This window comes from Elephantulus edwardii, unplaced genomic scaffold (assembly GCF_000299155.1).
Source record: "Elephantulus edwardii isolate Elephantulus edwardi_28Jun2011 unplaced genomic scaffold, EleEdw1.0 scaffold00031, whole genome shotgun sequence".
Classification (NCBI taxonomy): Eukaryota; Metazoa; Chordata; class Mammalia; order Macroscelidea; family Macroscelididae; genus Elephantulus; species Elephantulus edwardii.
Window position 1 is genome coordinate 14,618,946 of NW_006399781.1, and position 13,719 is coordinate 14,632,664.

The following is a 13,719-nucleotide window of genomic DNA, read 5'->3' on the forward strand; positions in this document are numbered from 1 at the left end:
CTGCAACTACAATCCCAGAGGCACACGGTTCAAATCCACCAGATGCTCTGCCGGGGAAGGAGGGACAATCTCCTCCTGTACCAGTCAGATCTGATTTGACCGTACACTCACACAAAAATAATAATAATAAAAAGAACATGCCATAACTTCAGTAGTACCAAATATTCGACTGAAAATGGAGACCTGGTTGTTTATCACGTAGCTGATCCTTCTACAAAAAATGTGTATTATTTGAAAGGGATCAAATATGTTCTATGTTGTGCCAAGAGTAATTTATAGTCACATAACACGAATGAAAATGGCTTTTTATCCACTTCCTTCTTTCCAGAAAAGCTACTGCTTGCAGCAGTAATCTCCGAATGTAGGCCTTTCTGGTACAATGGCATTTTATTAATATGTAGACAGTGCTCCTAGCTGTTGGGACCAATGAAGCCCATATGAAAAGACTTTCCTGAATACTAATGGTATGTCATCCAAAGCATGCAACAAAATGCCTCTTGAAGTATACATGTGCCCACTTATTCATTCTTGCTGGCACACTTCTGAAAACTTCTTCTCCACATTATCTCATCTCCTTCATTTGATTCTCTTGACACCAGACAAAAGGATTTGAGGCTTTGTTCTACTTCTTCATACTAAACCCCCATTTACAATCTTCCTCCTCCACTGTCCCTATGTGTCCTCTCCTCATCTCTGTTTATTTATTTCTGTAACAATACCACAGTATTTAAGTAGTTATTGAGTACTGGTGGGAGAGTGAGTTACGTACTGGGCTGTTAACAGAGAGGCAGGTGTCTGAATCCACCAGCTACTCCCAGGGATGTACAATCAACTTGACAGTAGAGTCTGTAGTTTTGGTTTATCATATATTTTAATAGTGCATGTTAGAGCTTTCCAAAACTCCTTCTCTTCTAGATAAAGCCTCTTGAGATCAGCATTCACGTCTCATTTCTCCATACCTAGCATTTTAGCCCAGAGTTTGTTGTTGTTGTTGTTATGTGCCGTCGAGTCATTTCCGACTCATAGAGACCCTATGCACAACAGCTCTAAACCCTGCTCTATCCTGCACCAACCGCACCGCCTCTGACACACCCATCCCGATTACCCCAGTCACCGAATCAATCCATCTCATAGAGGGTCTTCCCCTCCTGCGCTGTCCCTCCACCCTCCCAAGCATGATGTCCCTCTCCAAGGACCCGTCCCTCCTGGCAACATGCCCAAAGTATGTCGGACGAAGCCCCAGAATCTTTGCCTCCAAGGAGTAGCTTGGTTTAATCCTCTCCAAGATGAATCTGTTTGTTTTCCTGGCAGTCCATGGTACATTCAGTACTCTTCTCCAGCACCACAGCTCAAAAGCATCCACTCTCCTTCTTTCCTCCCTAGTCATTGTCCAACTCTCTGATGCATAACAAGCGATTGCAAATACCATGACCTGTATCAGGCACACCTTAGTCTCCAGAGAGACACTGTTGCTCCTGAGTACCTTTGAGAGGTCCCTAACAGCAGACTTTCCCATCGCGATACGCTTTTTGATTTCCTGACTGCTGGTACCAAGAGTGTTGACTGTGGAGCCAAGCAAAGTGAAGCTGTGAACACTCTCAATCTCTTCGTCATCCATCCTGACGCTGCCAATTGGTCCAGTGGCGAGAATCTTTGTCTTCTTGACGTTGAGCCTTAGTCCATACTGAAGGCTGGAGTCCTTGACCCTTCGCAGCAAGTGCATGAGGTCCTCCTCAGTTTCAGCAAGCAAGGTTCCAGAGTTTAGCACATGGCAATTAGTTCAATAAAGGAAAAAGTTGTCATTCACTTTCCCTCATATTTCCTCTTGTCTGTATCAACTGGCCTCTTTACCACCCTTTAAATAGACCATACTACTAACTGTAATCTCTGTCTCATCTCTCTGGCTCCCACATACCTCATGCGCTAGTCACAGCCAATTCTCCCCATAGCAGGGTCAAATCTATTATTCATAGCTTCTGTTGCTCTTAAAGGTCTCCCCTTCTCAATTTGAAGCTGTTCAACATCTAACCAAATAAAATTCATTGCCAGCAAGTCATTTCCAACTTAAAGCAATCCTGACGGACAGAGCAGAATTACCCAGAGGGTTCTCAATATCATCAGTCTTAATAGAGGTAGGCTAGCACATCCTTTTCCCACAGTGGCTGGTGGGTTCAAACCACTGACTTTTAATTAGCAGCTGAATTCTTTAACCACTATGCTACCAATGGTCCTATACAATAATCTTAATAATCTTCAGTTTAAACAGTTTCATTGTCCCTTCTCGGGAGAAAGACTGACAGCCTCCTCTTTAAAGATATACAGCTTTAGAGTCTAACTCAACAGCAATGAGTGTGAGTTCATGAACAGTGTTTCAGTACATGCTCTCTGGAATTCCTGTGTTTTATATGAAGTTTAATTCTATAAAAGCTTCTTGTGTGCATAGATAATACCATATGCATGCTGGATTTCTACATACTTTCATTAAAAATAAAACAAACAACAAAAAGCAGCTCAGCTATAAAGACAATTCTAACTCAGGAGGACCTGACCTGTTATCAATATGAACTGCTCCAGGAGGTTGTCTTAGCTGTAATCTTTATGGAAGCATATCACCAGGCCTTACTCCCTTGGCACTACTGACTGAATGGATGGAACGAAGCAGTCATACTTTCACAGGAATTTAATATTATTTATTCCTTTTAATAGCCACATGAAACCAAAATATTATCCTGTATGTGCAGATAACATGACTGCTTGCTAACTTGTCTGTCTCACTTACTGCAACAAGTCAGAACCAACTCACAGCTGACCCTCCAGAGAGTACTGAAGGCTACAAAGCACACAAGAAGTGACTGTCCATCTCCTACAAAGTATAACTAATAAAAACCAAAATAAATACTAAAATAGATTCAGTTCAGTATCTATAACTATTTTCTTCTATAAATGTCTCTATAAAAAAAATAAACTTACCTTTTTCATTTTACTCAGTGAATCTCTCTTACCCTAAATATGCACGTTACTAAACGTACATATTCCCCATTTCTTAAGGAAAGAAGCATTAAGAAGCCCAACAAATAGAATTATGTTCCAGGTGAGTTTTTTACTATGACTCAACAAGTCCTATTACTTTTTTACTATCAATTTCCTAATCTGCATAATTAGACAGTAACCAAATGTCAAATATTCAACTGCCCTTACTCTCTTACCGGAACAATGCGAAAACACTAACTATGTATGTAAAAGAAAAATGCTAAGTCATTTTACTGCATTATTTTTCATAGTCTGAAGAACCAGCTGCTACAGAAAATGAAACTAATTCTCTTCTTCTCACAAACCAACAGATCTTCCTAACACTGTCAATAATAAAAGCAAGCAATACAATTAATAGAACTATAGAAACTGGGTAAGAAGGACGTATAGATTCAGCCATTTTAATTATTAGAATAAATAAAAATATTATTGGAATTATATTAAATTTCCGTTATATTCACCTTGCTTTGTAGGTATCCTTTAAAATTAAAAAAACAACAACATGGAGGAGATCCTTTTCTTTTTTTAGATTTTATTTTATACTGGTTTACATACATGGTTTCTAATATAAATTTCATGTACATTGTTTTTCACATTGGACCTTTCCCCTTTCCTTTACCAATCCCTCCCGGAGATCCTTTTCTTAAGATCTCAACTGCTAGCCAATAGGCTGTAGGTTCAAGTCCATACAAAAGTCTAGTGATCTACTTCCAAAATATCTGTCACTGAAAACTCTGGAAAGTCCAGGTCTGAGACACACAACACATATAAGTAATCATAAGTCTCAAAATCTATTTGATGACAACTGGTCTACTTGTTTCTTTTTGTCATCTGGAGCTTTAGTGGAGATGCCTAGATGTGGGCAAAGAAAATGTTATCTGGGTTGAATACATTAACAAATAAATTGATTTAAGAGCTGTTTAGGAACAAACTTTTAACATGTTTCTCTCTTCTCTAATACTAGTTTTATATTGTTGCTGTTAACTTGCTTCTGTGTCATCCTTTATATTTACAAGAGTAGGGTCTTCAAGATTGCAACTTTTTGGAAGCAGATCCCAGACCTCACTCTCAACATCCCTCTGGGTTGATTCAAAATCCCAAAATCCCACCTTTTTTTGTTAGTAATTATGCACTTAATCATTTGTGCCACTAAGGAACACTTATTTGGTATCAGAAGAAAATAAATTTCTTAAATAGGAAAGAAAGATGAAGAGTCCAATTTAAAATGGAAAAAACAGGTCTAGTAAGTCTAGAATGCATTCTACCAAGAAAATATAGGAATCTTCTTCTTTATATATGAACTCAAGGACACAGGAACATTAAGATTCTTCTAAGTCAAGACTGCTTGGCTTTTAAATCTACTATACTGATGGTAGAATTTAGCAGAAAAGTCAGTTAAATACTGTATAAGACTATTATTGTAAAAATAGAGAAGTATAACTACTAAGATGTGTATTCAAGCCTAAAAGTGGAAGGAGAGGGTGCAGGGGGACTGAAGATAGAGGGAGATGGGCAACCACAGGATCGCAGAGTTTGGTGGGTAGGGAGAGGATTTAAAGAAATTAGGAAAGATTCAGTGGGGACTTGAAAAGACAGCGTAATAGTGGGCATAGATCAAGGGTGATTAATCTTCTAAAACACAATATTGTATGAAATATCCTGTGAATAAAGGAATGTGTGAAATGCAACATATATTAATGAAATACAATATGTATGAAAAATGTATGTAAACCAGTATAAAATTTAAAAAGAGAAAAAGTTTAGTAGATATCATGAACATGTTAATTCCATATTTGAAAAATAATTAAAATTAAAATAAGTTCTGGGAACTTAAATTTAAAATTAAACTTAAAATTAAAAGCGTTCTGGGAGCTCTGGTGACCTAGTGGCAAGAAGCTGTGCTGCACGCAGTTTGAGGTCACGAGCTGCTCCATGGGAGAAGGATGGGCAATCTCCTCCAGTGCCATTAAATGCCTCCGAAAATCTGCTGGAGGGTCTGCTACAGGTCAGTTCCGACTCGATGATACACAACAACAACAACAACAACAACAATGAAGTTCTAGCCTTTTGGACAATCCTTTTTAAGCTCTTAAAATGTAAGCAAGTATTTTCATTAAATAACGCATTAAAGACCATTTGTCTTATTTTAAAATACGGAATTTAAGAATCAAATCTATTACTACTACAGCAGATCCAGCCAATGCTGCTTTCCTTCTTCCCACCCATTTCTCTTCAATCTACAGTTTCTCCCCCTTTCATCCTTTCTTGTCTTCATTCAGAAATTATTCAGAGCCTAAAACTCCAAATTATCGACTATATCAGATTTCCCCCATGTCCTTTTATTCTTTATTGATTTGCTTACAGTTTGCATATATTGTGTTTCACACTATTCTTCATTCACATTGTGTTTCACACAGTCATTCTCATGAATTATTGTTGCTGTTGTGTTCTGCCAAGTCATTTGCTACTCACAGCGACCCTATATGTACAACAGTCCTGAACCCTGCTCTATCCTGTGCCAAAGTTACTGTCTCCAACACACCTACTCCCATTACCCCAGTCACTGAATCAATCCATCTCATCAAAGGTCTTCCTCTCTTGTCCATTATGTTTTATAAAATTAATCACTATTGGACCCTGCCCATCATTACCCTTTTTCTTTTTTGCCTAGATCTTTCCCCTTTCCTTATCTCCTTCCCTCCACCAAGCAAACTGTACAACCCTGCGGTTTCACCCCTACTTATACCCACTCCTCTTCTGCTCCTCCTACCTTGAGTTCCACACATATTTTACTAGATACCCTTCTATTTTTACAATAATGTTCTTATGCAGTATTTGTCTTTATGAGACTGTATTAGTTCACTCTGCATAATGCTCTCCAGTGTCTCCCAAGTTATGTACAATTTGGTGTTTCCTCAAAAACTTGAACATAGAAAATCCATATGACCCAGCTATTCCACTGCTAGGAATATACCCCAAGGAAATCAGAATTGAGACACAAATGGAGATTTGTACACTAATGTGCACAGCAGTGTTATTCACCATCACAAAAACATGGAAATAGTCCAAATGTCCAACCACAAGTGAATAGAATACTATGCAGCACTCAAGAGTAAGGATTTCGACTATATGGTATTTTTGAGTGCTGTTGATTTAAAACTGACTCATAGCTGACCTTCCAGCAGATTTCCAGAAGCAGTAAATCACATGGGAAGGGACTGTCCATTTTCTCCCTCAAAGGATTAGTATTGTATGCCTGTGAGCTGGCGGCACAGCTCCTTACCAGTAGACCATACCTTTCTAAATTAATTTGTCTCATACTTTTTGATTGATAGTAAATTTATGCATTAAAGCACTACTTTTTTTTTTAATTGGGAGGCATAATCTCTGCTAGTTATATGCATCCTACTTACCCTGGCTTTTTTTGTATCTTGACATTTTGCGGCTTGTTTTTTCGGCTCAATTCATTCCCATTCTTGAACCACTTGAATCTAAGAGAAGAGTATTCAGAAGTGGGTTCACACCGAAGCACGATTTTGGAACCTGCAACTGATTCCTGGCTTTTCATTTCTTTCAATTGCGGCGGCAAGGCTGAAAAATGAAAAGAGAAAAGGGGGAACCCTCAGGTCATTTAACAATCTTACAAAGAGAAACATTTATTTGGGGTGACCTTGATGTAGACATCATTCCCAATGGTTTTACTAAATTAGAGGGAGAGGGAAATGGGTAAGCTTAAATTCACTGCCACCCAGAGACACTAAAACAGCCAAATAAAATATGAGAAAACAGTAGGAGATCCAAATTTATAAATAAAATTATTCTTAAAAACTATTCCTCTGAATTCCTCAACCTTTACATACTTGGCTATCATTGAGAATTCTGAGCCTGTGCTAAAGGAGAATATATTACCAATCTATTATTTTTACATCACTTTTGCATCCAAGATCACAGCTTATCTTCACAGCAGCACCTGGGATTAAACACAGCAGGTGTCACAATCCATTCTAAAATGGAGAGGTCAAATACAGGGAAGTGCCTAACTTGCTCATGGAAGCAAAGTCCAGGGACAGTCAAAACACCAATGGGCTCATGTCCTAATTCTATCTTCAAAGGTGACCCCCCCCAAAAAAAATAAGGAGAACTCAAAACCCTTAACAATGGTTTCTTCTTCAAGAAACAAATTATTTTTCATCACTACTCTTTTATCACTGTCACATATGAAATGAAGGACTGTCTTAAGATGATCACCAAATTCATGCTAAATTATTCATTTGATCAGATTTAGTTATAAATCTTCTGAGTCTAGGAACATTTCAATTATACAATACTGCATAGAATACTTTAGATTAAGCATATGCGCCATTCTCATTTTAAGCAAGAAAACAAAAATCCTCACCATGGGGCTAATAGGTAACATCATGATAGATGAAGAAAAGAGATATAAATTGTCAGCAAGTCCATTTTACTTGGATCTACAATCAGTACCCTTACTTCAATCAGACAAGAAAATCAAAAGATATGTTTCAATGGAAAAAGCTGTTGTCAGAGACAGTGCGAAGGGCTGGCGCACAATACCATCAGTTTAAAAACTACAGCACACTGGATCCAAACCAAAGTCTTTTCAGCTACTTACTATGCATTTGACAGGTGGTCAATATGTAAAGGTGGCAGAAGAATTGATGCCTTTGATTTATGGTATTGGAGAAAAGTACTACATATTCCAGAGCCTACCAGAAAAACCAACAAAAACGTTTTGGAGAAGATGTAGCCAATGTGCTCCTTAGAAGCAAGGATGATGAAACTTCACCTCATACTGTGGGCATGTTACAAAGAAGAGCTGCTCCTTGGAAAGGGGCATCATGCTTCGAAGGGTGGAGGATCAGCCAAGGAGATGGAGGATTAACACGGGGACTGCAGCAATAAGCTCAAGTATATCGGAGATAATGAAATTGGCTCAGGTAGGGCAGGGTACAGATCCATTGTTCCTATGGTCACTCACTATGAGTCATTGTAGACTCAATATGACTGAATAGCACCACAACTTAATGTCAAGAAGACAAAGATTCTCACCACTGGACCAATTGGTAGCATCAGGATGGATGGCAAAGAGATTGAGATTGTTCACAGCTTCAGTTTGCTCGTCTAACATATTTTGGACATGTTGTAAGGAGGGACAGATCCTTGGAGAGGGACATCATGCTTGGTAGGGTGGAGGGACAGTGCAGGAGGGGAAGACCCTCTGGGAGGTGATTTATTCAGTGAGGGGGTAATCGGGATGGGTGTGTCAGAGGCAATGCGATTGGCACAGGATAGAGCAGAGTTTAGGGCTGTTGTAGGTCGCTATGAGTCGCAAACAACTCAACAGCACATAACAACAACAACTGAAATGTTTATGGATGAACTGTCACAATATCTAAAATGCGCTTCAAAATTATAGGATGGCTGGGGAAGGCATAAATCACATTTACCAGGTTAACGAAAATTGTGGCTATTGAGTAATAGAACATAGCGCTTTTATATAAAATCTTATAGAATACGTTTTAATTTGGTTATAATCAAATTTTCTTCACATGCATATATGAAAGATTTTCTTTCTTCTGCACACACAATTCCTCTATTAATTCACATCACAACACCTGTGCTCTCCACAGCTCTGTTTCAGCTGTATCTCAAAAAAATAACTCTAAAGTTGATATTAGCTCTAGGTCAGAAATTAACAGGAAGATTCAGAAAACACACCCAGGCAAATGAGACTCTACCTTGGTAATTCTGTGCATAATCACTCACTGCATAAGGCCAGCAATCACAGCCAGTTAGGCACGAACAGGAAATGGAGTACCTTTCCTACTCTAGGTACATTTGTTTTTCTTCAACTCAACCTTTACCAAGTAAATCACAAAGCTGTCAGGAGTAAGCCTATGAAGGTTCAAAAAAAAGTTTAGCAAAAACTATTTCAACACGGTGATTTCTTAGCAGTGCTCCTACAATTACATGTTCCTCTTTTACTTATTTGGGGGCTGGGAGATGAGGCAGGGAAGCAGGCACTTAATGTGGCAAGCTATGATTCTGCCTGGTCCTTTTGTTTTGGAAACTTGGAAATAAGATTTACTCCCCAAACTACTATAAGACCATTATTCTAGAAAGAGAAAGATAACTAGTAAAACAGCTATGAGGATCCAATGAGGGATGGGTAGGAGCAAAGGGGAGAGTCTGGGCAGAGGAGTAATCAGGCAGTTTGCACAATTTGACTGGTGGAGGGAAGGATTGGTAAAGGAAATGGGAAATGTGACATGTGAAAAACAATGTATGCAATCTTTGTAAGCAAACCAGCATAAAAGAAAAATTTACTTAAAAAAAAAGCTGTCTTTTAAAAGTGGAATTTTTTGTAAAAATGGACCAAATTCTCAACTATGAATAACTCTTCAATATCATTTTCTGTTTTGTCAATGTCATAAAGGTCTTTAAAGAGGCAAATTTGCTGAAATTAAATTGCACTGGAAAAATCAGTGCGTATATATTAAAAATTAATTGTTCATTATAGTATGTATAGATTAAAGTAACTAGCTTGAATTCTTTGTTTGCTTTCACTGAATTTTATGTTTAACTTGGCACACAGCCAAGATTCACAAAGGTCATTCATTCCTTTGCCTCTAAGCAAAAATACACTAAACACAGACTTGAAGATAGGCCCAGTTTTCAGGAAGAGCCAAGTTTCCTCATTTACCACATAAATTTGGTTATCAGTGTTACTGTGTGCCATCAAGTCAGAACCGACCCATAGCTAAACCTCAAGTGAGTTTTCAGAAACAGTAAGTCACATAGAAAACTGCCTGTGGAACAGCTGGTGGATCTGAACCATGTGCCTTTGGGACTGCAGCGCAGCTTACCACTAGGTCAATCAATGTAGTCTGGATATAAATCTTCCAAACTTTCATTTTTAATTTGAAATAGCTTTATTTCTCTTTCTGCCCCCTGCTCTTTTCTCTTCATTTTTCGGTTTCCCTTTTTCTTCTCTCTCTTCTACTGTCCGTTGTATCTTGGGTATCCTGTGCTGCCATAACAGAAATACCCTAGTAGATGATTTTAACAAATAGAGATTTACTTTCTTAAAGTTCAGGAGTCTGAATCCAGAATAATGGCTCTAAGAAAATGCTATTTCTCTCTGATGGCAGGTTGGGTTTTTGGGGGTTTTTTGTTTGTTTGTTTGGGTTTTTTTGTCTCTTAAGCTTCTGCCTCCTGGTTCCTCAGAAATAGTCACACCTGTTAGCATTTCTTCTATCGCATAACTTTCTGCTGATTTATTTACTCTCTTTTAGATCTAAAAAAAATAATCCTCAGTCTAAGAGAGATGCAAATCAAAAGAGCAAAGAGCTATCATCTCACCCCAGTAACAACAGCAAACACAGCAAACTTCAACAAAGCAGCAAACAACAAATGCTGGCAAGGTTGTGGAGAAACTGGAACCCTAACTCACTATTGGTAAGAGTGTAAAATGGTGCAACTACTATGGAAGGCAGTATGGCACTTTCTCAAAAAGTTGTAAACAGAAACACCATTAGATCCAGCAAGTCCACTACTGGGAACATACCCTAAAAAAATTAGAACCGCCACTCAAACATATAAATGCTCACCCATGTTAATTGCTGTGTTGTACACAATAGCAAAAGGATGGAAACAACCCAAGTGTCCATCAACAAATGATCAGATAGAGAACCTGTGTTATAGTTACACGATGGAATACTATGCAGCACTGAAAAATAAGGAACTAATGAAATATTATATAAGACTGGTGACCATGGAGGACATTATGCTGAGTGAAATATCTCAGTCACAAAAGGACAAATACTGCATAATGTCACTGTTATAAAACAGGACTGTCATGGGAGTTGGGGGTAAGACTAAGAAAAGAGGAGATAAATAAATGTACACTGCATTGAAACAGATGAGGAATAGAACTACTCAGAAGGAACATAAGATTAGATATTATTTGCATGACAACAATCCATAATAAAAGCTGCATAGTAAAGTAGATGGGGGGGGGATATTGTACAATAATGAAAGGGGTTTGTTTTGTTTTGTTTTCAAATAGAAAAGCGAATGAGGAGGTGGGCAGGGAGAAAAATGCACAACAAAGTATGAAAGGAAATTCAAGTTCTCTATAGAATGTCAATTAAAAAAAGAAAAATGTAAATTATTACACTAACCATTCCTCAATAACATAACAAAGGCAGCTAATTGATAAAATAATGTTCTTACTTTGTCCTGCAGGGGAATTAATCTGTGATATGAGGCCATATAGCTTTTCAGAGAATAATTATTATAAGAATTGAATTGAAAATTTCCCATTAATACCAAGGTAGAAACAGATCACTGAGCTGCCACCAGGGACATACAAACTGCATCCTTGCCTTCTGGGAGCCTTGTTGTTGGTATAACTTCTAGAGTAATGTGGTACAAAGATTCTCACTCATTCTTAGCAGATCCTAAATTCAAATATACAAGAGACCTAGCCACAATATAAATTATTCTTGTCTTCCCATTTAACGCACTACTGAAGAGCTGCTGTTGTTATTTGCCATTGAGCTATCAGTCATAGCAACCCAGCTGAACCTGGCTCCTACAGCACAGCACGCTCATGATTTCCACCATGTTCCAGTCCATTGTTACAGTCACTGTGGCAGTCTAGCTTGTTGACTGTCTTTTTCTCTTTCTCTGGCCCTCTACCTTTTACAGAATATCTTTTACTATAACAACTGGTCTCTCTTAACAACATCCCCAAAGTATGTGAAACAGCCTCTCCCCATTTTTCCTCTAAAGAATCACCCTGGTTGCACTTTCTCTAAGACAGACTTGTTTGTTCTTTTGAGAGTCCATGGGATGTCTGGTATTCTTTGCCAAAAATTCAAAGGCATCAATTCTTCTATGGTCATCTCTATTAATCATCTAACTTTGAAATGCATTGGAAGCAACTGAGACTATCGTGACTTGGATCAAGCACACCTTAGCTCCTTAGCATTTGGAGAGCTCCATGACCGCATGGCTTCCCAATGCAATATGGCTTTACACTGTTCAATATTCCAAATTCTTAATAAAACTGTGAGTCAGTATTTGAGCTTGCATGGTTTATGTGTTTAGCTGTTAACAGAAAAAGTAAGACATGGAACTCACCAATCTCACCAAAGGAGAAAGGTGTAGCAATCTACTTTTGCAAAAATTTATAATCTTAAAAATTTACAGGACAGTTCTAATTGATCCTGGAGGACTGTGACAAGAGAAATACATTTTGGGATTTTGGTATTCATAATGTTACAAATTCCCAATTATATGCTAAATGTGTAATCTAACCTGGGCTATGTGAAAAAAAGCACGGTATCAAGACTGGAGAAACAGTCATGTAATATGCAGGTGATACAGCTTTGCTTGCTAAAAACCAAGTAGAATGGAAGTCCTAGTGAAGAACAAAGAGTAAAGACTTTAATATGAATTTGTACTTCAACATAAAGTAAAAAATGAATTCTCACACTAAATCAATAAGCAATATTATGATAAAGGAGAGGAAAAGAGGAATTTCAGGAAATTGAAGGAATTCATTCCCTTGGGTACACAATCAACATTCAGCATGGAATCAATAATTGAGAAATCAAACAATTTATTCCATTGGGGAAATCTACTGCAAAAATCCTCTGTAAAGTGTTAAAAAGAAAAGATGTCACTTCGAGGCACACTTAATGCATGTTGTTCTGTGCTGTCGAGTCAGAATCAACTCAGAACTGACCCTCTAGTAGGTTTTCAGAGGCAGGAAATGACTGCCCATTCAGCCATTCTTTATATGCATCACAACACTGGATAAGGAATAAAGAAGACCAAAGAAGAACTGATGCAATTGACTTATGATAGTAGCAAGGAAAATGAAATACAATGTGGACAGCTGGAAGAACAAATCTCTCCTAAAGTAGTACAGTCTGAATGAGCCTTAGGAACAAGGATGGCGAGACACTTTCTTATGTACTTTGGATATGTAACCAGACAAGTTTAGTCCGTGAAGAAGGGCATCACGTTTGGTGTAGTAAAGGGTCATTGAAAAAGAGAAAGCTCCTCATTGAGATAAACTAAGTTCACAACTAAAACAATGGTTCAAATACAGAAATAATTGTGAGAATGGTGTAGGACCAGTCAGGGTTTCACTTAATTGTACAAAGGGCTGCTATGAATTGGAAGCTGCTAGATAGTACCTAAGAGCAACAACAACATGCTAATGGAATACACCCGACAACTCTCAGACATCCATTATTTACTCCTAAGAAATAATCTCAATCATTTCATTAAAAAATTACTATACTTTATGAAACACTTTCTAATACTCAATTATAACGTTATAAAGGCAGGTATTGTTTTGAATGTGGGCTCAGTTGTTTCTTTTTGTTGTTGTTCTTATTTAGTTTCCTTGTTAAACTGAATATTTGGCTTTCAATTGAAAAAAATTTACTTGTCCCTCAATTTGTATCTAAGAATAAATTCTCGTGAGCTCTGGTGGCCTAGTGACAAGAAGCTGCACTGGCAATCCCAGAGACGCACGGTTCAAATCCACCAGATGCTCTGCCGGGAAACAAGGGACAATCTCCTCCTGTACCAGTCAGATCCGATTTGATGGTACACACACACACACACACACACACACACACACACACA

At 38.0% G+C, this 13,719-nt stretch overlaps 1 protein-coding gene across 1 annotated transcript in view; it reads right to left on the reverse strand.

Annotated features, from left to right (window-relative positions):
* The window catches only part of LOC102844713 (pro-neuregulin-3, membrane-bound isoform-like), a 252,668-nt gene that overhangs the window by 180,942 nt on the left and 58,007 nt on the right, over positions 1 to 13,719 (reverse strand). Inside the window, exons 2-3 of the mRNA XM_006884116.1 lie at positions 8,667 to 8,673; positions 6,444 to 6,621 (exon numbers count right to left, since the gene is read on the reverse strand). Coding sequence (XP_006884178.1) covers positions 6,444 to 6,598 — 155 coding nt within the window. The 5' untranslated portion in view covers positions 6,599 to 6,621; positions 8,667 to 8,673. The remainder of the gene's footprint in view (positions 1 to 6,443; positions 6,622 to 8,666; positions 8,674 to 13,719) is intronic.